Consider the following 24,286-nt stretch of genomic DNA (forward strand, 5'->3'; position numbering starts at 1 on the left):
GAAAGAAGAGACTCAAATCTTTCTTTTGTTAAATTCCATGTTTTTATAGCAATAGAACACAATATTCTGTGGATATTTCAAAATCAGTCAAAAATCCAGGAAAACAGCCAGGAGCAAAGGCTTCAGTGAAAATGGTTGGAAGTTGAAAATTGAATCTTAATGCTAATGCTAAGAACTATTAGCATTTATGTGGTGGGGTCAAAACCTTTTTAGCAACAGATATTTGAACAAAAAATAAGGAGCAACACACAAACACGGACAACAAAAAGAGTACTCAAAGACATATATTCTTTATCCTCTGCAAAAAACAAAACACATTTTACTACACTTTTCTGAGGAGTTGTGACATTTCAGCTTCTTTTTCATTTTTATGTTGTTGCATTATTTTTTGGATTATTTTAATTATTTATACTATTTTTGTGTTTATTACTTATTTTATTTTATATTATTTTTATATTTATTATTAATATATATATATATTTTTTTTTTTTCATGATTTGTTGCATTAAACAGTCATCTGTGGGCCATTTTGGTACCCGATCGGGACTTATTTTTAAAGTTCAGGCTACGAGTGAGTGTGACACCATATAAGAGGAGGAAGAAGAAGAGGAGGAGGAGGAGGAGGAGGAGGAGGAGGAAGGTGTAAATGCAGGTGAGATGAGATAGGAAGTGATTGTTTGCAGGTTGGTCAACATTTGTCTGACCTCTCCGACAGACACGCACGTTTTTGGCCCCTCAGGCTCCGGACAGAGTTGACGCCAATAAGACTACACCGCCACAAACTTCCCTCTCCTGCCTGTCCGAGCAAAAATCATTTTTCCTCATCGTTGTCAATGGGCTGCTCTTACTGACTGGTCAAAAGCCATTTAAAAAAACAAAACAAAAGGTGGAAAGAAAAAAAAGGGAAAAGTGCTCAGTGGCTCAGAGAAGAGCTTAGGTTCCATTACAGGCAGCCCACGCAGCTTTATGGGCATTTAAGCCCCTCCATTTGGGTTCCTCCCTTTCGGATGTTCCTGTAGACCCCCAGAGTGACGCCAATGGGAGGAGGATGCAGCTTACTGAGGAGTTTTGGCGCTCTCTATGTTTGTAGGTTTGTTTAATATACGGCCTCAGATGGCCACATTTGTTTACTGGTAAATGGAATGTTATTAAATAGGGCTGGGAATCTTTGATTATCTCACGATTCGATTCGATTACAATTTTTGGGTCTACGATTCGATTCAGAATCGATTCTCGATTCAAACGATTTTCGATTCGAAATTATTTTAATTGACAAATGGTTTCTGCTTCAATGTACAGATATGCACAATATTGTCATGATCTACTCCAGTCTGCTTTGCAAGACAAACTGACAAATAGAGACAATAAAGTGTCTTTGTTTTGTTTAAACATTTATTAATTTTGTATTGTAAGTGCCTTTTTTCCCCACAGAACCAGCATGTGGGCTACAACTGCCTTTTTCCCTTCTTCTTCATTTCTAATTTAAATAAAATAAATTTTTGCATATTAATTTCGATTCGATTAATAAATGAAAATCTCGATTCTTTTAATAATCAATTTTTTGGCACACCCCTATTATTAAGCACTATTTTTTACTTAAAAAAAAATATTTTTTTGTGCAGAGGAAAGGCTAGAACGGATTAATGACATTTCCATTCATTTCAATGGGAAATCCTGATTTGAGATTTGAGTCTTTTGAGTTGCTCAAAAAACAAATGCAAAAACAAAGGCAACACTACATTCTTGTTTGAGTCTTCATTCATGTGCATAAAAAAAAAAAAAAACATCAAAATTTAGCATCTATCACACCTCCCTTCTCATGCAATGGCCTGTTCCATTTTCAACTTAATCCCGGAAGTGAGTCGCAATTAAATTGTTGGCTCGTTATGAAGAAAAAAAAAGTGATCCCAGTGGAGCGGAGAAGAGGAGAAAGCATGATGATACTAATAATTATCTACTTGTGTTTCAACTTTTTTCTCCCACTATTTTTTTGCACTGCAGACATTTTTTTTTCCCTCTGAAATGAAACATTCTCTCCCAACGATCCACTTGAATTGTTCCAATGAATAATAATGTTCACGTGCCATAAAGATTTGATGTCAAAAAAAAAAATACCTCAAAAGTACTGCGCAATCGACTTTTTAAGCACAGCATAAGCAAGTGTAGGAGTATTTTAGGTATAAAGTTTGCCACCGTATCCATTTGGAGTCTTTGGTCCAGTGGCGGTCTTATTGCCACTGCTGAACTTCAAGCATTATAAAGAATCTTTTAACACAAAATGTTTGTTAAATAGCCGATAGAGAAGCTATCATCTTTTAATGTTGTATTATACGGCCTTCGCACGCTCCGCCGTTCTTGTGGACATTGTAATATTGCATTTTTACTGGTTACTCATCTGTTAATGTTCCAGTTACTGAGGTTTATCTTCTGCCTGGAACTATTTTCTGCCCCTCCCTGGCACCCACCCCCTTTCACACTGTTAAACACACACGCACGCACACAAAGTTTGGTCTCAGCATCTCTGAGGCACACGAGTGAAAAAGAGCATCCCACTTTTATGGCTACATCACACGTTAGCTCAGAAATTAATGATTGTGAGAGTCTCATAAAGGACATTATTTACCATGTCATTGATAGTTTGATATCACGGATGGCCTGTTGTGTATTTCTGACACTTCAACATCAAATATTCATATGGGGTTATGTGATTGGTGATAGTCTTGTGTCACATACAAAGTAAAAAAGAAGTATTTAAAAAAAAAAAAAACTGCTGTAATTTTTGTCCAAACTTAAAAATAAATAATTAAATAAAAATCACTGGGTCAGACTTGTTTCCTCTTTTTTTTTTTTTTTTTTTTATGTGTGTGCCTAAACCGTTTAGTTGTGGATGAGCGGTCAAAAAAAAAAAAAAAAAAAAGCTCCAGACAACCCGGCGAGGAGAAGCATGACGCCCATGCCGGGGAGGGCGCGCGGGAGGCCGGCCAGACGTAGTGGGCTGCATCGGGGGAGACGCACCATTAGACAAGGGGAGAACCGCGCCTCGCTCTGCCGCTCGATCAGGTAGGAAACGCCGCCTCGCCTCTTCCGTCACACTCGTCTTACTTGCGCACATGCGTTTCATAGCAAATTACAGATATTTATGGCATGCATTCTATTTTGGGGATGATAACTTTTACTCTATTAAAAAAAAAAAAAGACTAACTGTAAATGTGACGTCGTGAAATTCGATGTAAATAATAATAATAACAACAACAACAATAATAATAATAATAATAATAATAATAATAAATGAATTATGATTTTACTGATATGGTTTAACTGGAAAAACATATCTCACAATCCTCGTTGTGTGTGGGGGGGGTGAGGATGGGAAAATCAATGCGCAATGATGTCATTAATTACACCAAAATTAAAAGCAAGTGCAAAATCAATCAGCACTGCCGTCGAGGACTCAAATCGAAAGGCAACGGCATGCATCACGTGAGGCGTTTGTGTTGTTGTTTGCGGCCTTTTTTGGGGGGGGGGATTCAGCAGTTGATTTGAACTTTGACACACAAACTTATACTGACATCAGGACAAAATATTAGGAACACCTCTCAGGATAATCAATCAATACTTGGTTGCAGGTGTGCGTCATGTTTTGGCCCGCGCGTGAAGTTTGCTCCGTGGATGTGAACAGCTCGTATAACGACATGGAGATAAAAATAAATAAATGGCATAAAAAAATAAATAAATAAATACATAAACATCGAATGAGTTGAAATGTGCGTCGCAGCTTTTTAAAAACTGAGCACGTGTTTTCTCTTCTCTTATTCGCATCACAAATCGATATAGAAAGGGGGGGGGGGGCATTCATTGTGCATGTTTTTTTTTTTGTTTTTTGTTTTTTTTTAAATCGAAATTTAGATTTAAAAAAAAAAAACACGGTTGTGATTTGTTAATTGATCGCCAAGTTTGTTTTGGGTTGGGTTGGTTGGTGGCCTGGCAGAAAAAGTCAGGGATTGGTTGCAGGGAGGGGGGTGAGGGGGGGGGGGGGGCACATTGGGGGTGTCGTGCGTGCGTGCGCGTGTGTTTGGGGGGCGAGCAGCTTTAGGGCAAAAGTGCAGTGACGTGTGAAATTACAGCCCATGGTGCTACATATTGTACCAGAAGCTGCTAACACCCCCAACACCACCTTCAAACCCCAAAATAGAAGAAACTAAATGAAATTATTATTTTTATGTTATCATTATCCAAACCCCATTTGTTTTTGTTTTTATTAATAAATACTGTTGAATTATTTGCATTATCAATTATAACAAACTACAGTATAACTATTGCCAGACATATCTATATATCTGTATTATGAAAAATATTACTATCTTTATCTTGAAGATGCATTATTTAGTGACAAGCACATAAATGAAATTATGTATGAAATATATTCAATAAGCGAACAAATAAACCACTAAAAATGTATTATTCGTAATTGTACATATAATAATAATAATAATAATAAGTTCATAGTACAGCTGCTGCATTATTAGTGACACATTACTATTGTTTAAAAAATAACTGTTATTGTATAAACACATTCTTACAAATTGTTTCGTTGATAAATCAAAATATTTGTCTCAAAAAATCTTGACTATTAATCTTACCAAACTATGATTTAAGATAATGCAAATAAACTACATATTAAATGCATTAAAATAAAAACTATATGTACAGTAATAGCAAAAACACGAATAATAATGCAAGTTGAAGCTGTTTCATTCTTTTAAAGTTAATCGAATTGATTTCCTATTATTTATATAAGTACCGTTCAAATACAAATGGACAATTATGTCAAATAATATTTGTCATTAAGTGTTACTGTTTAACTGCGTATTGCATTGAATGAGATCTGATTTGTTTATTAAGTCACAATTCAAACACGATCCAAATTCAACAAAACTGCTCTAAAATATTGTGTACAAGGCCGATCACGTGCCATATGACGTGACGTATGCACCCCCTCCCCCTTTCTCTCTCTCCTTTTTTTTTTTTTTTTTTTTTTAAAACCCTTTGTTGTCCTGACGGATTGAGACCTAGCGGAAGAGATTAAGCAAAGGGGTAGAATGGGGGGGATGTGGGGGTTGTTTTTATTCCAGCTACAGTAGGTTTCCTCGCGAACTTTGACCCGGCCGAGAACGCAAGTGAGTCGCCTGAACGGCTGAATGCATGCGGAGCGGAAAGCTGCTGTGTGAGCGCCATCTACAGAGCGCCTCGCGTGAGTGGATGATGATGATGAAGATGATGATGAAGACGATGAGAATGACTCACTGCAGGCTGCTGTGAAAGCCAAGAGTTTGATTTAGGGCCATTTTTATTTCTTTTCTTTTTTTTTCTTTTTTTTCCCCCAAACGAGTCACAATGCTCTCATAACACACATTTGTTGCATTGTCGTTTTTCCTATCTAATTGGTGGCCCTTGTAGAATAAAGTTAACATAATGAAGAACACAAAACATGTAAAAATTATTTTTAAATGAAAATAAAAATCTTGGATCTTTTTTTTTGTTTGCTTCCTAAAACAAATAAATTGTTCTCGAATGTAGAAGAAGTGCCATTGATTGATTTTTTTTTTTTTTTTTTAAGAATATAAAAAGGATGAACACGCCAATTACTTTCACGTCATCAAAAAAAGTGTACCGCAAGTGTCACTGTTGGGCCCATTACTTTTTCATCCATTTTGTTGGATGTTATACTGCACCTGACAGTTAAAAGCTTCTCTGTGCAATCACCTGGACACATAATGAAGTACAGAATTTAATTGGAGGGGGTGATATGATTTTCTTTTTCTTTCTTTCTTTCTTGACAAATTATTCATGTGGACTTTTAAGCAGATCTCATGCCAAAATTATGAGTGATGTATGTTTCAGTATACAAGTCGTCAAAGAGCCACTGGCCTACAGTTTTGAGTTTTTTGGACCCATAATTGAATTGAATTATTATTTATTTATTTATTTACTTATTGATTTGTATATATATAGATTTATTTATTTTTATTTTATTTTTTTAATACAAGTCAAGTGCCATATTTGGTCCTGTTATGTATATTTTTTGTATATGGGACATTTTGGGGATTTTTATTTATGTATTATTATTATTTATTTATTTTTTGCTCACATCAATTGTATGTTATGAGTAACATTTGTATTTATTAATACAAGCACAAGAGTCACTAACGGTCCGAATAAATGTACTTTTTTTTTTTCATAAGATGTCACAGTCAACAACCTATTTTTTTTATCAGTGTACTCACATTGATTACATATCACAAATACATATTTTCAAATAAAAATAATCAAAAAGTAAAGGACACTTGGTCCGATTAAATTTTTTTTTTTTCATTTAATACATGCATGTCCCTGATAGGAAAACGGTACCCAATGAAACAGCTGAAACACTTTTGTTATTACATTACATTTTGCATGTATAGTATTTTTTTTTTAAATACAAGTTACCATATAGAGGCCCTTGATTGAAAAAAAATGGTACCAATCTGCACTGAAGAATATTAAAAAAAATAAAATAAAAAAAAAAGGAAAACTATTTTCTTTTTTTTTTTGGGTTGGTTTTTTTTTTTTTTTTTTTGGTTTTGTCTTTTATTCCCCCCCTAATTGTTCGACAAGTGTAATTTCCTACTAGTGCAGGTTGTGTTGCGAAAGCAGCACTTGAAACATCAAAAACAGCCTTTTAATTCCTTCTTCAAAAAGTCTCATCATTTGCCATTCCGTCTCCCTCCTCTTCCTGACTGTCGGATGCTCTCGTTTGAGCTTGCATCTTTTTTTTTCTTTTTTTTTTTTTTTTCTTTCCCGCCCCTTCTCTCTTTTGCGTGGGCGAATCACAAAGTGTTGGAATCTATTGCCTTTGTCTGACAAGTCATCCATCTCTATGCGGAGGGGATCTGTGGGATGGAGTGATAGAAGAAGAAGAAGGAGGAGGAAGAGGAGGAGGGGGGGGGGGTGAAGGAGGGGAGTGTGTCTGTGGGACTTTTAGAAACAGACACACAAGCGAGTGTGGCTTCATTCTCAGCCCAAAGCTCAAGCAAGCAGGCAGGCAGGCAGGCACGGTCCATTCCGGAGGAGAGGGGGACCCGCTTGTTGTCATCTCCGCCCCCCTCCCCACCCTCCCCCTCGCCCACCCCCTTGTATTTCTTTTTTTTCCTTTTTTTTTTTGGCCGTGTTTCTTCCTCCGCTCCAGCCACCGGGGGGACCCCAGCACGCCGCCGCCGCTGACGCCGCCGCCGCCGCGTAAGGATTTCTCGGCTGCTCGTCGGACCCGCGCGGAAAGTCCACTTCTCCAAATGCCGCAGCCGCACGCCCGGGTCATGCTCTGCACCTGACAGACCCCCACCATCAATAACCCATACCCCTTATTCTGTTTTTTTTCTTCTTCTTCTTCTTCTTCTTTTCCACGGACGATTTCTTTCCTTTCTGAGAAGAAGCGGAGAAGTTCAGCAGCCCACGCGGACTTTAAATCCGCCCGGCGGACTGTTTGTTTGGCGTGTTTTTTTTTTTCTCCCCTTTGACGGCTGCTGCACCATCGAGGCGAGACGGCGACCTCAGTCGATTACCTTTCTTTGCTCTGCTATCCCATGGATATTCACTGCAAGGCAGACCCCTTCTCCGCCATGCACCGTGAGTCTTTTGAAAATATCGCAAAATACCGCAAAAAAAAAAAAACGTATCGGGATCATTTGGAAAGGGATCGCGTTCGGTTTGCCTGGGGAGAAAAAAACAAACAAAAACAAAAAAACACTAAGTGTAAGATGTTTTGAGGTTTCTTTTAGAGTCTGTGTAATTAAAAAATATTTATTATTATTATTATTATTATTATATATTGTGTGCGAATTGACAAAAGTCAAGATTCTGCCGTTCTTATAAGAAATATGTGCAGAGAAGGAAAAACAGTCAAAACAATTTATTGACAAAATTATAAAAATGTATAGCATAATTCATTTTGCTTGGTATTTAAAAGGGGATTATTTCATTTTTTATTTTATTTAATAATTGTACTTTTTCAAAACTGCCTTTTAGTGTGATTTGAATCCCTCAAAAAAAAATAAGAATACTCACGTTTTCTATATACAAATTCTTTCTTGAGCACCAAGATACAAATTCCACTTTAAAAATATCTAAATAAATAAGGCTCTTTTGTTTCTTGATTTTATTTTATTTTATTTTTTTAACTGCAGCATTTGAATACAAAGCTTTTATTACCTGTGACATCACATTATGGAGCACCTTGTGTGTAAATGCTGCCAAACAATTTCCAATTCCTGTGCTAGAAAAAAAAGAAAAACATTTCACGGGATATTAAAGAAAAAAAAACAGAGAAGCCCCTGGCCTGCGCGTCAATTATTTATCCGCGTTTGTAATATGAGTTATCAAAGGTCATTTTAATTATTTACCATAATCGTGCAGGGAAAATTAAACAGGTCGAAACGTAATACGCTGACATGTGTTGCACCATCTGATCTTGGAAAATATTACTACAATGTGGACTTACTTTTACGCACGCATTTTTTTTTTACGCATAAACAGCGAAGCGTGCGAAACGAACTCAGGTGCGCGATCTATCTTCAGGTATGTAATGTTATGCTCCCCCCTCGGTGCCGCTGTTGTATCCCACGCAGGGCACGGCGGCGTGAACCAGCTCGGCGGGGTGTTCGTCAACGGCAGACCCCTCCCGGACGTGGTCCGGCAGAGGATCGTGGAGCTGGCGCATCAAGGGGTCCGGCCGTGTGACATCTCCAGACAGCTGCGGGTCAGTCACGGCTGCGTCAGCAAAATCCTCGGCAGGTAAAAAAAAAAAAAAAAAAAAAAAAAGGAGCCACGCGCGACGTGTCCAAACATCAATCTTGCATCTTGCAGCTCCATTCCATCCTCAGCCATATTATGATATATAGAAGGCAGCTTTTATTATTATTATTTTTGCTTGCACACTGATATTTTTTTTTTACTCACAAAGCTTTTCGAAATGGGAAATTAAGACTTTTTTTTTTTTTTTTTTTTTTGGTAAACGCCTGCTTTTCTGTCAAATTCTAAACACACGTGAGCACGTGAGGTAATATTTTGAAATATATTTTTTCCCAGCTATCAGAAGGCATTTCAGAGGTATTTCAATTCACACACACTGAATGTTTGTCAGAAACATTGCTTTTTATTATTTTATATCTTTTTTTTTCTTTTTTTTAAAATAGGAATAATAATAATAATATGGTGGCATGTCATGCATGCACACTTAATTAAACCCACTCCCACTCAGCGCCATATAAAACTGAATTATTTTATGTATTTATTTTTTTTATTGTAAATCCACGCACTAATGTATTAAAAAAATAAAAAATAAAAAACGCTGCCTGCACTGGATCGTTGACGACATTAAACGTGCGCTGTGTGCAGGTACTACGAGACGGGCAGTATTAAACCGGGCGTGATCGGGGGGTCCAAACCGAAGGTGGCGACCCCGAAAGTGGTGGATAAGATTGCGGAGTACAAGCGGCAGAACCCGACCATGTTCGCCTGGGAGATCCGGGACCGGCTACTGGCCGAGGGCGTTTGCGACAACGACACCGTGCCCAGCGTGTCCTCCATCAACAGGTAAGAAGTTCAACGTTGATTGTTATTATTATTATGCTTCCAAATATGGAGTCTGGAGAGAGAGAGAGAGAGAACCCCCCCCACATCTGTCTCGATCAAAGCCGATCGATAGCCTGTAAGCAGGTCTGCAGGCGGCGGGAAATGCCCCACAAAACGCTTGAATAGGCGGAGTGCACCGGGACATGTCACGTGGTCGGCACGTCGTCTCTCTATTGGACCACATTTGCCTCCTTTAGACGCCATTATTGTCATAATGGAATGAGCAATGTGATTATTATTATTATTGGAAAGACACGTTTTTAGAAATGTTGTGTAAACAAAAATAGATTTTTTTTTTCCCCATCATAAATGAGGTTTCCTATTATTAGATCATATTTGTTACCTATGAATTATCTGTAGTTTTATATGGAATATATTGATCTTATGTAATAGTTGCTATTCCTTCCAAAATTATGTTTATAGTCTTATTAGTATTACTATAAAATGTCTGTCTATAATATTTTTAAATAAACATTATTTACATAACCTTATATGGTCTTGCCATGAATTGGTCATCATTCCTATATTATGTATCCTATAAAATAGTTATTATAGGTTAAACCATATGTTAATTTGGCAAAACGTAGCATATAGCTTGTATTGTGACCACATGGTTTATGAGGATTATTGTTGGTATAATGAAATAAGTTTTTTTTTTTTTTTAAATATAAATTACACATAATTGTAACACTTTTATGATACAGTGCATATGCATTTGAGGTAGCTTCAACTATTTTTTGCAGTAAATTATTATTATTATTATTATTATTATTATTATTTAGTAGTAGTAGTATAGTAGTAGGACATCAATATCTTTAAACTTATTTATATGACAAATTTACATTTTAATTATTGCTATAATAGTATAATTCTAATATTTTATAGATTACATTTATTTAATGTAGCTGAAAATGATTTTATTCCTACCATTCCTTATTATTTTATTTCTTATTAATGTAAAGAAATGCTATACTTATTCAATGATATTTTATTTAAAAAAAAAAAATATCTATTTGAATGATGCGGCTTTAAATAATTCCCATTGCGACCATAAATGGGCTAAAGTGCCTGAAGAGCGAGCGTGATGACGTTAGTGGCGGTGATAGGAAGAGGAAAAAAGTGCCCTTGGAGGAGAGTTTAACTTTGGTTAGGAGCCACTGTTCCAGAGAGCTGGTCATCGGCATTACATTTTAATGAGCTGAGGAGAGTCTCACAACACGGACAACTAAAGGTAGAAGACCAGAGAGAGAGAGAGAGAGAAATTTTGAAGCTTTTCCCTTCATTACAGTATATCTATTTTGATATCTAGTGACTATATTCTATATTTGTATACTGAGCATATGTGGGCCATATTTACTTTTGTATTCAACTTTTCAACATCCACGACGAGCCACATGAAACGTTTGGTTAGCTTTGCAGTTCTTGACGTGCGTGCGTGCGTGCGTGCGACCTGTTGCTTGCAGCTGCTAAAATAGCCTCGACTATGAGTGTTAATAATTGACAGTATGTTTTTCTAACTTGCCAACAATCTCTCATAATAGCTGCTGATGTAAAAAAAAAAAAAAGAAGAAGTGGGTTGTTGTTTTAGCGAGTGTGCAAAGGAGGCAGCAGAGAGTCGGTGGTCCTTGCGGTTGAAGGGGGCTGACCTCTGCTCTCCTGACTAAAGAGGACATCCCGCCTTTAAACACATTTTCCCGCCGTGAATTATTAAAGATGACAACCGGGGCCGTGTTGCATTCTGTTAGCCCGCAAAAGCCACGTGCTCCTTAAAAAAAAAAAAAAGCAACTTTCAGTCCTATTGATCCCCATTTTAATATTTCTTCTGGGGATTTTCCCTCTTTCCACACCAGCCCCGAACACAAAAGTCGTTAATTCGCCCCTTTCCCGAATTGCTTATTCAATAGCGACAACATGGAGTGGAAAACAAAGTCCTTGAATTTATGAGTCTCCCCCGAGCCATGCGGTCAGATAACCGTTGTGGTGAGATGTTAGAAATTCAAATAAAATATTGATGTGTGTTTTCTGGAGGAGGCTGCGGGGCCTTTTGTGGAGGACACATGAGACACATGAAAAGAGTGTACATTTTTTTTTTTTTTTCCTCCTGAGGATGTTAACCCCTCGCTGGCCGGACCCCCCCCCGTAATTCTCTTTTGTCACACCTGTCGGGCCTGGGCGCGGGATTCCCGCCGCCGACTGTTATTCAACGATCTCGTGCCCGCGTGTCAATCAGAAGATTATCGCGGTCACGGTGCGGTGTAATGCGATCGGCGTTGACAAAAGAGCTTGTGCAAATCCCAGCGTAAATGTGTGTTTGCCTAAAAAGAATTACAGCGATCCTCGTATTAAGGCTTGTATGAAAGCCGGGCGAATCGTCGGCGTGGCCTCGCAGGACGACAAGAGAGAGAAAAAATAGCAGAGAGGTGAGCGAGAAACAGACGGAACTGAGAGGTACAGTTATTCTCTTATTCATTTAATGCGCTAAAATAAATCCATCAGTGTTGATTAAAATATGTCAAGTAATCTACAGGGTGCTCCAATAGTTACAATTCCTTTTTCTACATCATTGTCGGTATCATTTGGACAGACGTGAGGTCAAACAAAGTGTCGTAAAATTGCTGCCCAGCAGTTTTTCTGCAGCTAACTGCAATTCGGCGGCAGCTTGAAAAGATTTACGGTCATCGCACTGTTCTGACATCAAGTCAAATTTATGCTTTTCCAACGGCAAGTTTCGCAAAAAATACGAACTCTCAGTGAAAAGCCGAAAAGCGGAACTTCCAGAGAAGGCAGTTGTGCAAAGTTATGGAAAGTTTATCCAGAGGAAGAAAACATCAACAAACGCTCAAGTGAGCGGATTTGGTCGTATTCGTGACGCTTACTAACAATCTGAATCGGGTGCTGAATACTAATTTTGTTGACATCGTCTTCCAGTGTAACTCTCCGCGCAAATGCCTGCTCGAGAAGTTCGGCGTTTTCATCGGGGATTCTGCCGTGTGGTTCGTCAAGAACAGATTCTGACTAAAAAAAAAAAAAAACTTGCCATGGCAAGTAAGCTTCTCAAACTGGAGCTGACTTACGCTCAGTGATTAAAAAATAAATAAATAAATACATCTTGCCAGTCTTGCAAAATGTCGACTGGCCAGTGATATGCTTACAAAAGCTGCAAACCAAGCTGTCAAATTTTGATAGCTTCACATCTGTCCAAATCAACAAAATAGTCATTTTCTGGACCTTATATATATATTTTTCTTTCATAATAACAACCTGGTGATAAAGCAAAAATTCACAGATTGTCTGGATTTTCGGGATCCCACAAGAATAGACCGAAATATCAGAATCCCATCTCCACATTCGGAACCAAAACGACAACAATCAGCAATGACACATAGAAGAAAGTTACAGCTGTAACTTTATCCATTATGAATAGGAATTTTGTGACTATTTTAGTGAACAAATGTTCTTTCCCGCCTTGCCAAAGAGAGTAGAGTAGGCGCAGGATTCCGACACAACAATTTAAATTCAAGAGTTTTTGAAACTTTTTAAAAAAATCAATTTTAAGACCAGCTTCCCAATGTTCCCAATATCTCATGTTGTCAAAAAGTACATAAAAGAAAGTCAATTTTAAGAGTCCTGACTGTTCTGCTGATGTTGATTGCGCAATTTCATTTGGTAAATTTATGATTTATTACATTTATTATTGGTTAATTTATTTTCGAGATTTTGTACTATTTTGCAATCATACAATCAACATAGGTAAACTTTTTTTTTTTTTTTTTTTTAAAGACTTTCGAAAGATTGATTTAAGGCATTTTAGTGCCAATTGTTTTTAGATTTATGGATTCGTCGCCTTTTAAGATTTTTCTTTTTTTTACCTAAAAGGAATACTTTACTAATTTAGTCTTTTTAAGCAGTAACAAGTTTAATATTTGGTCTATCGTGAGCTGTGCTAAGCCGCGATTGGTTGTTATCGGCGCCATTAATAGTGATGTCATTTTCAATCGACAACAAATTGCAAAATGTGTTTTTAAAGGTGTTAATTGTACATGAAAAATGATGTTATGAAACTCATGTTTGACAAAATATTAACTTAATTATTTAAAACTCGCGAAATGCAGGCAATCAACTCACACTGCGTCGATTGTGAATTTTAACAAGTCGGTGGGCCGCAAATTGTTTCCTCGGCCGCAGATTGGACACCCTTGCTCTCGCGGGTAGATATGAGAGAAATGGATGTGGGTGGGAGAGAGGAAAAGAGTCAGTCGGGGGGAGGGAGATTATTAGAGTTGGCCAGGTAGAGTCAGTGAAGCTGATCATTGAGGTGAATTGATGTGATTTCATGCTTTGTTTGCAAGATCATTCAGACCAAAGTGCAATGAAGACTTTCCCGCCACATCGCATCGTCCCGCCGGGTGTGCGCGGGGACGGACTTCATCATATTTCCAAGCTCAGAATCCGGCTAGATTGAAAGCACGTTCTCGAGAGGGGGCAGCTCCCTTTCGAAGCTTCGCTCACAAACCCAGAGATTGGCCCTAAAACCCAGAGATTGCCTATTTGGGATGTCGGAATGGGGAGGACACGAGCGGGGCCCTCGGACGGACCGCGGCGCGCTTTCGCATGCACGGGGGGGCCTAAGTGGACATGATGAGCTGTGTTTAAAGCGTCCCGGGGCGGCCCGGGCCTGCTGTGAAAATCTGCACGCTCGGGAGGCGCCATTGATTGATCTTGAATATGTGTGTGTGCGTTGTTCACTTTACCAGGATTATCCGCACCAAAGTCCAGCAGCAGTTTCACCCGTCCCCCGACGGTTCCGTCACGCCGCTCTCCACGCCGGGACACACCATAGGTGAGAGTTGGGACTTTATGTGGAATGAGCAGAAAAGCATGGTTAATATTCACACTGACACTGTGCTGGGATCATTCATTCATTCGTGATCGTCCCAAAACACTGTTTACTTTTTAATGAACTATATCATATAGTCCACTGTATAAAAAAAAAATCCTTATCACTGAATAGGGATTTTTCATGGAATTAACTCATTTACTCCCAATAACGTATAAATACGTTTTTTTAATGTTCTAAGTGTCCCAAAGACGTATTTATACGTTGTTTTTTTGTTTTTGTTTTTTAAATGCTAGAGCATACAGAAGGCTTTGATGCAGCCTCTCAACTGCAAAGAACGGTTGCAGAAATGGTAGTTATTACACAAACGGCCAGCAGGTGGCAGCAGAGCAAAGGCGATCAACCAGGGCCATGTAGAAAAAAAGCTCAATTACTTACAATTTTGAATAGATTTGTGAAAACTGATGAAACCTAGCTCTCTTCTAATGCTAATTGCTGCAAAACGGAAACAGATAGAAACATACTTTTTTTTTCCTGATGAAAGAAGAGACTTTAATCTTTCTTTTGATAGGTTCCATGCTTTTATAGCAATAGAACACAATATTCCGTGGGCCTTGCAAAATCAGTCAAAATCCAGTAAAACAGCCGGGAGCGATCGGGATTGCTTCTGTGAAAATGGCTGCGAGTGAATGAGTTAAATGAACTAGCTACATATGTAGTCTACTTCGATAAAAACACTGTGTTCAGAATCATTCATTCATTCTGTTCCCTATCATTATGGATTATTAATGGATATTTTAGTGGTTAATTTAAGTGTGCATTATATTCAAATTAAAAATCCACTCTACAGTGGATTCCCACTATTCACAGCGGATAGGGACCGGTCCGGCCAATGAAAAGTAAAATCCACATATATTGACGGCCATTATAATTGCATTGCAAGTTTTTTTATTATTATTATTATTTTGTTTACCCCAAAAATATTTAATAAATTGGAATTATACCAATAAACATTTTCCAAGAAAAACTGGGGCTGGCTCGCCCCCAAAAATTAAGAGTTAAAATAAATATATATAAAAAAATAAAAATAAAAATAAAAACATTGAAAAAAATGTTTATTTGTTTTTTTAGAGGCCTTTTAAATCCATTCTTAAAACTGTTGGGTCAAAAATAACCCAATTTGGGTCAAAAGTTTGGTTCAATTTGACCCAACTTCCTAGTTGTTATTTACAACACACTTTTCTTAACAAAATTTCGCCCCGCAAAATGGGTTATTTTGTATAAATTGACCCAAGTTAGTGGGTAGATCCAATTTCTGAGTTTCCAGCAGTTTTAAACGTTGTATAGTCCACGATATAAAAACCCTTGTTAAGAGATTTTTATATTGTGGTATATCATATAGTTTCGTAAAACTAAAACAAAGAGAATTTAACATTATGTATTAAAAAGAAGCACAACATTTTGCATTAGCGAGGTCTGCTAGCTTAATGCTAACATGCGATGCAAAACACCACAACGGGCTAATGAAGAGCATCAGTGTCATAACTATTATTATTTAGCATCCATCCATCCATTTCCTTAACCGCTTGCTCCTCACAAGGGTGCTGGAGCCTATCCCAGCTGGCTTCGGACAGTAGGCGGGGTACATCTTGAGCTGATTTCCAGCCAATCGCAGTATTATTTAGCATTTTTTATTCATTTTTATTATAAATATCTGCACACAAATGTTGCAAATTAAGACATTATAACAATTCTCGCAGTTATAAATGATCATTTACAGAAAAAATATTACTGCAGCTTACTGAGCAGTTGTCTTCTTGGTGTACATCTATTTGTTGATCATATTTCTCAAAATGAAACATGGAGTACTAGTTTTCTTCTCCCCACTCCCTTTTAGGCAAAAATACATTTTTTCCTCTTTTTCTCTCATTTTTTGTTAATCTTATGCAACGACAATATGAATTGTTGTTCCTGTGTTCAACTGTGTTGCCTGAAATAAATGAAAATGAAATGGCAAAAAAAAAAAAAAAAAATCAGTACTACAATAGTATGCATTTGATGCACAATATAGTGAATCGGAGGCGTTCCCAACACAGCCTTACTAAACCTGTTTTGTCTATCAGTGCCCAGCACGGCCTCCCCACCTGTGACCAGCGCCTCCAACGATCCCGTAGGATCCTACTCCATCAACGGCATCCTGGGAATCCCCCGCTCCAACGGCGAGAAGAGGAAACGAGACGAAGGTGAGGAAAAGCCGATGCGCGGCCTCTTTCGAATTCCCTCTCATCTTCCTGTCTGTCTGTAGTTTTTTTTTTTTTTTTTTGTGGAAGATGGCGTTTATGACAGCCGGCCAGGCCGAGTATGTTTAAGTGGCGTCTCCAGTGACTTGTTATGATGTACATCAGGCGGGGCCTTGCGGTTCAATCAAACTTTTTTTGTTGTTTTTTTGTTTGATGCCCAACTGTATTTATTTTAGACCACGCTGAACTGTCAAACATTGGCAATTATTTACGCAGCATTTCAGCTCAACTTGCCGCACTGATACATTCAAAGATTAAGCGCAAGGCAAACCGGTCCGAGCCGGATTTTCTCAATGTGGACACACGCTGCCCGAGGGCTAATAGATTATTGGACGTGCAAACAATTGGCTTTTTTAATGCCTGTGAATTAACATGTCCCCAGTGGAGACCTGAACAGGTGTAGCAACAGGGAGACGGTCGAGCAAGAGCATGCGTGTTTGTGTGTGTCAACACTTTCTGAAGAACACTTCATTTAAAAAGAAAAAAAAAAAAAAAGGCCAATTCTGTCTTTTATGTTTCTGTCTCTTTAGTTCTCTGGACTGGCAACCACTTGGATGGGAGGAAAATAGGACATTGTAAGTTGAAGCTACATCTTTTTTTGGGGGGTTCTAGCAGATAACGGCACTTGATGTTGTTGCTGTTTTCTTTTTTTCTTTTTTTAGAATTTTATTTTTAAAACTTTTCAATTATAACAATACAGAATCAACATACATTTGGTCATCAATTTCACATTACAATTTATTTTTTTGATTTATTTATTTTTATCCAATCGGTCTGCGTTGGAGGATCAGATTGCAGCCATCTCCTAGTTACTGCCTTTTTTGTGGCAGCCATTATTATCTTTAGCAAATATTTGTCCCGGTTTGGAAGGTCAGCTGTGATATTGCCTAAGTATATTGTTTGAAAAGAGAAGTCAATGGTTCTTTTCAAAACTTTATTAATTGTGTATTTGACCCCATGTTGCTCTGTTTTCTTTCGAGGAATGAATTAACTGAGCTAAAATTAACGGGAATGGGTACATTACATGTATTAATGGCATGCTGGTCAATATAATTCAGACTTGGGTAATTAAGCAATTGTGCATTTCCACCAATGGTGCATCGTGTTAATGACTGAAATTGCTCACAAATTAGTAGTGTTGTGTGTTTAGCTGCATGCAAGTTTCTACCTTAAACTGGATGAAAATGACCAGGTTAGGACGGGTTCACAACTGAGCGGTAATCATTTTAAATGAGGAAAATGATCATAAGATGAACTTTAGGGACCAGGGTCAAAGGTGCATGTATTTTTAAATTTCTGCAAGGATATATATGTATGAAATAAGTGTGACAATTTGCACGAGGCCCCCCCGAATGCGCTTCACCCAACACGGTGACATTTAAAGGAATTTGCAATTCTGCAGAGAGGAAGCTATTAATTCACAAATTAACACCCTCCCCGCTTTTCCCTCACTCTATCGTGGATGTGCAAGCTATCGAAAAGACAAAAGAAATAGCCTTAAGGGGAGGAGAGAAGAGAGAAAAAAAAAAAAAAAAAAAAGTCTCAACCCTATCTGCGGAGAGATTGGTTTGCATGTCTGCGAGCAGCGATACCAATTACGACGACGCTGGGAAGAAGGTGTCCTTTAGCCCCCGCCGCCAGCGCCGCCGCCGCAGCCGCCACTCCACTCCAAATCTATCCATAGCCAGATTTATTTGTGTATCTCATTACAGGAAATGGAATGTTGCTCCTTGCCAAATGCATTAAACGCGAAGTAGGGAAATTAGCCCGTTGTACTCGCGCTCTCGTTCTCAGTCATTTAAACCTGCCTTGGGAGTGGATGCCAAGAGGATTAGGTGACAACTGCTGTGCCATTGTCACACGTGTCCTGTCGTGGTTCACTTCCAGGGGCTCATTTCAAAGAATTAATACATGCAGAGTTATATATAGTGGACAATATGAAATAGATTAATCGGAAATAATATATTACTAGTGGAACTCTTTGGAGCTACCTGAAAGAATCACTGCCTAAATACAGTTCACTTGTATTTAACTTTGTAGTTAGCAAATATCGGCTGGGCCGATTATCAGGGCTGATATTTGGCATTTTGATGAATAACAGTAGCTATCAGCCTAAAAAAAAAAAAAAAAAAAATCTGAAGGTCAAGATCAGTTTAAAACTTTTATTTAAATGTTTAGTTAACCTCATAAAAGATGCTGATGGCCTCTTTGAACCTTTTGTTTGAAATTAAAACAAAGACACATGAAAGTTTAACATTTCAGTTATTTTGCCATTATGGAAAGAAATAATTTACTGTCGAAAACTAGAAGAAGCTACGGTAGTTACTTGCTATGTTTTCATTTAAGTTTTAAAGACATACTAATGACAAGAAACTGTTAATAATAATAATAATTAGCATATGTCGCAACCTGGGGAAAAAAAAAAACATTTCGGACTCTCTTTACTTTACTAGTAATGTTCAAGTTTTTTAGAACTGCTAGTATTCAAACATTTATTAGGTAGAATTTGTATATAACTTTTAGGTGCAATTTAAAAGCAAAAAATAAATAAATAAAATAAAAAATAACAAATAAAAAATAAAAATAAAAATACTAATAATTAAAAAAAAATTAACTTTTATATAGTGGTCCTGGGTAAGTTTCCTAAAAAGTAAACAAAAAAATATCTATATAGTGATCAGTGAGTAAGGAAGTTATTTCAACTTTTTAAATATATTTAAGAGGACCTTGAGCATGACTCAAAATTGTTATCTGGTGATGATGGCGTAGGGAAAGAAGTTGATATGTCGCAAGGTAATTACATTATTGCTCAACAACAACAACAACAACAACAACAACAACATTAGTCATTCACTTGCTGTATTGGCCGAATTCATTTTGGGATGTGGTACCTTGACTTAGTAGTTTTTCCAAGTTGCCAACTAAGAAAGTGACAAATGTTGTGCATTTGTGTCTCGTGGTACGGTTCCAGCCGGTTCATATAAAGAAAATCAAGTTGGGAGCTAATTAAAACAGGAGACAGCTTGATGTAGATTTACCTTCGACTCCAGTACTTGGGCCAGGGCGGGTTGATGTGACCTCAGGTTTGGCTCGGCACATCCCGAGTGGAGTCCAGCGGAGCTCTCGGGAGGACAGGCCGGTCGGGAGCTACAGCGATAAATCAGAGAAAGAACAAAGGTCATAACTTGCGATTGTAGCGCGGGCGCAGAGGAAGCTGATGAGAAAATGAAAATACGGCCTGGCGCGGTTGTTAAGTCGTGACATGAAAGAATTCAGGAGACTGTAATGCAGGAGCCGAGCCCGACTGATTACAACGGGTCGGTGTTTTGATTTGTTCGCATGCGATATTGGGCCGTGTCGGATGATTGTACGGCGTGTGTAGCTTTTAACACACGCGACCCCGCCGGCCGAGTTTAAATCAGTTAGCGTGTGGCTTTTAACCTGAGCCTCCGCTGGTTGGCTAGCCAAGCCAGTCCGTGACAATGAGTCAATAGCGGGAGCGCTTTGGAAAATAAATGCACCCACGGCAAAAGAGAAATAAATAGCATCACGGGCGCCATGATGGGAGGACGGGTGGGGGGGTGGAAGAAAAAAAGCGCAGGTATGAGAGGGTCCGCAGAGCGTAACATGGAGACAAGAAGCGGCCGCCGCGTTGGATGAGGACACAAAAGGGTCCCCCCCCCCCCTCCTCCTCCCACTTCTTCTTATCACCGTCGTCTTATTTGCGGGTCTTGTGCGCGTTAACCATTTGCATTCCCGACACGGCCCGTCGTGACGCAGTTGTAAACAGTGGCACCCTTTACGATACAAACACACATAAATATATATATCTTCATATACGGAGAGGCAATTCGCCGGATGGGGAAGGAATCATGTCAGGGAAAAGTCAATTATGGGCAGCGACGCTGAGAATTAATGGAGCGACGCATTACTCAGCTTGAGGAGGGAGAAAAAGGCGAGGGGAATAATTATGTTTCCACAAAAAAACTCTAAAATGCTAAACGGCGGGCTGGTTCAGGAGAGCCGAGCAAATGGGAAGTCGTATAAAAGCAGGACAGGGGTGCGCTGTGTAACTGTCTGCATGGGAAATTTTAATTTCCTAATTAAAGCCCCTGTAAGGTCAAAATGTCTTCTGAATTTGACACACCACAAAATAGTTTTTGTTTTTTTGTTTTTTAGGTTCCAATGACGCAGAGTGTTGAAAATCAAAAAGATTGACCAACAGTAGTGAGGACATTAGGATTTGCTGGATTAGACTTGTGCGGGTGGTGCTATGCATGGTGAGCACTTAGGAGAGGATAGGAATAGATCCTGCCGGGTCGTCACAGGGCCAGGGCGACTCGACGAGAGTCGCTAGCCAGCAGCTAGCTCACAAGCTAACAGACGGGCAGTAGGCTAATCTTGGTTAGATGGACATTCAGAGTGTAGGCATAGCTAGCTAGCTAGCTAACTGCACACTGTAGTGGTAGAAATAGGCCAGGTAATAAGTTCCAATCAATTTCCTATATAGTGGAAGACGAGAGGGACTCATGCAAAAAAACAAAACTAAAATAAAATAAAACAGGAAAAGTGAAATGGTTAAAAAAAAAAATAAATAAATAAATAAATAAATAAAAAATAACATCTTATCTCCACAAATGGACATTGCATAGTTGTGAGTCGTTTTCCGTCTTTTTATCTTCCAACATGTATCGAGACACGAATCTGTAGTTACTTTACTTTGCATTTGAGACTTACATTTATTCCACACTTGCTTGGTAGAATTTTGTGACGTTGTCATAGTCAAAGCGCTCCGTAAGATAAAAACTCTAATGAGTACCCAGAATAAATATTATATTCATGGTTCATTACCTTTATAAGACCAAAATATTTACATATAATAAATCTGAAAATGTGTATTGTAATGTAGACAAATTTATTGCTTGTGTTTGCTCAAAAAAATAATCACAGGAAAAAATGCAATGAGATTATTTTTTCAAAATCCTTCAGGCTTATTTTACAGGGGTCCATAAGGTGAGCTTGTTTCAAATACAAATTCGGTCTTTGCATCTAAAGCAGTCGTCTAATTAATAGCTTTCTACTTTTCTTCATTTGACATTGTGTGTATTAGCCTACTTCTATTTAGATTAACATCCAGACTTGAAATGAAATAAAAAAAAATTAAAAAAAAATAGCGCGTCAGTGTAAGAATCAAGCAGCATCTTGACGCCTGCTGACAGTCAGTAAACTGGCTGATGGTGCTAAATCGAATTAATAAAGCTCTTAAACACGATGTAACATAACAGGATCTTAACAGCCCAGGCAGTGCTGCCTCTCTCTCTCTCTCTCTCTCTCTCTCTCTCGTACCGTTTCACCCTCCCCCCACCGTACCCACCGCTCTCATTTCCGCATCAGAGGTTTCATAAATATAGCTAGCTTACAGGGAAGCAGTGTTCACCCTCTGGGTATACCACTTTGTTTGTGCTCCCCTCCTATTTCTTCTCTAAATGTGTTTGAAGGAAAAAACAAACAAACAGAAAAATCAACAAATGATCCACAATTTGTGATGATGCCGGCTATCAGCGGAGGACGGACGCCGAAAGGCCCCGTGATGTGGGAAAGATGATTTACAGTGAGGCGCTGTGTAGGACTTCATTTGCCTTTCAAACAAGCTGCCCGCCTGGATCTCCCTCTCAGTTATCTTATCAGAAGAAACGTGGAGATGAAAGGAGGACATAAGAGCGCCGCCGTGCCACCGCAGGACATTTACATGCCCCTTGGGGGACAAAGCAAAAACAGAGCGACGTTTGATAGCATTGTGAGGCGGCCACCTCGGTTAGCCGTGGATCGATGCGGGTGCAAATTTCAAACGCGCCCGGCTAATTGCTTTTTCGCCACGATTTGGCGGTTTATAACATCTGCAAAGACGAGCCGGTGTTTTGTCGGTGGGAGGTTGAAAAACCGAAAACATCCATCTGCTCCGCAGGGGTGATCAAAGGGGGTTATTAACGCGCGTTGCTTTAGGGACGCCGTGTGAAAGTCTGTTTTGACATGTCTTGTTTTTATCTGGGCTTATCTCCTCGCACGCCGGCGTTAAGACCGAGGAACACAGTCAGCTGGTGCTGTGGGAGTGATAGCGGGGATACCTGCTGAGACACCCAGAGGGATTGCAAAAGCCGCGGAGAAAATGAAACAGACCAGTCAATGAGACGCACACGCACGCGCACGCACGCGCTGACAGTTGGGCTTCACACTCCACTTGACACGCTGACTGTCAAAAGGATGAATCTGATTTATTGCAGCCATCTTATATGATATATGTCAAACATCAGCCCCTAATGGGGAATTCTGAAAATGCATGATTTACTATTAATTCCACTGAAAGGCCGAGTCTGTCTCTTTTTTTTTTTTTTTTTTGTCATGCTACAAAATTGTCAATGGCTTCTCAAGAATAATTGGCAAAATTGATTAAAAAAAAAAAAAAAAAAAAAGGAAAAAAATTCCCTTGAGAATAGAAACTGAATTGTCCACATAAATTGGACCAACAAAATGTCTGCTCAGTATGGCGAGCATTCTCTGACCCTCGCTACTAAATTTGACACAAGTTGTCGCGATTATAGCTAACCGCTCTTTTTAAATTACGCCAGCTTGCAGGTGTCTGCAAAATTACCAACACCCAATCTAACCCGCCTCTGCGTAGATTTAGCCCACGTTAGACTTTCGCCTTTCATGGAAACAGAGTCTATGTCGTAAAAATGTTTTCTACTATTTGTGTTCCTGATTATTTGTATGTAACATAAAATTGACACACTTTGCGGTGAGACGTCAGTTCCGCCTCACCCACTATACAAAAATAAACAAACACATTTGAGTTCCTTAGAGTATTTGTATTTCCTAGCCCCATTTCTACCACTACATCGCGACGTTAGCTAGCCAGCTATACTAAATCTTACTTGTATATATACTAACATTCACAGAACAACTTGCGGTTCTTATATAAGCTTGTTAGTTAGGAGGCAACATCACAGATGAGCCACCAACAGAAAGGAGTTCCCAAAGCCTGTTAGCTTGCGAGCTAGCTAGCAGTTAGCACCTTTTGTCACGACATAAAAAGCCACAGAAGCCTTTCAGAGGATATATTTAGTAGTTTCATACACTCTAAAAAGAGTTGGGTCAAAAATGGACCGAGTCACTAATTGGGTCAATGTGAACCAATTTTTGGGTTATTTTGTACAATCCCACCCCCAGACCACTAAAATGAATAAATAAATAAATAAATATAATTTCAGTCTGTTTATATAAAATAACAACAAAAAAATGTGTTAAATTGACCCGGTTTGGGGTTTTGTGTGAACTGTAAAATCAGCTGCGTCAAAAATAACCCAAATTGGGTCAAAAAGGGAACGGCCCAAGATTTTGACTTATTCATTTCAACCAAAAAGTTGGGTCAAATGAATAATACATAACACAATTTGTGTGATTTTGTGAGCCCTCTAAAAACAGT

General features: G+C 38.6%; 2 protein-coding genes across 3 annotated transcripts in view; one reads left to right on the forward strand and one right to left on the reverse strand.

Moving 5' to 3' along the window:
* cdhr1a (cadherin-related family member 1a) overlaps positions 1-24,286 on the reverse strand; it is a 271,515-nt gene that overhangs the window by 162,623 nt on the left and 84,606 nt on the right. For both annotated transcript variants that reach the window (XM_077496326.1, XM_077496324.1), the window contains exons 4-5: positions 19,842-19,950; positions 14,418-14,519 (exon numbers count right to left, since the gene is read on the reverse strand). The gene's annotated coding sequence lies outside the window, so the exon portion shown is untranslated. The remainder of the gene's footprint in view (positions 1-14,417; positions 14,520-19,841; positions 19,951-24,286) is intronic.
* The window catches only part of pax2a (paired box 2a), a 41,616-nt gene continuing 24,381 nt past the window's right edge, over positions 7,052-24,286 (forward strand). Inside the window, exons 1-6 of the mRNA XM_077496337.1 lie at positions 7,052-7,662; positions 8,661-8,826; positions 9,430-9,627; positions 14,421-14,506; positions 16,627-16,746; positions 17,334-17,378. Coding sequence (XP_077352463.1) covers positions 7,620-7,662; positions 8,661-8,826; positions 9,430-9,627; positions 14,421-14,506; positions 16,627-16,746; positions 17,334-17,378 — 658 coding nt within the window. The 5' untranslated portion in view covers positions 7,052-7,619. The remainder of the gene's footprint in view (positions 7,663-8,660; positions 8,827-9,429; positions 9,628-14,420; positions 14,507-16,626; positions 16,747-17,333; positions 17,379-24,286) is intronic.

This window comes from Festucalex cinctus, chromosome 14, assembly GCF_051991245.1.
Source record: "Festucalex cinctus isolate MCC-2025b chromosome 14, RoL_Fcin_1.0, whole genome shotgun sequence".
NCBI lineage: Eukaryota > Metazoa > Chordata > Actinopteri > Syngnathiformes > Syngnathidae > Festucalex > Festucalex cinctus.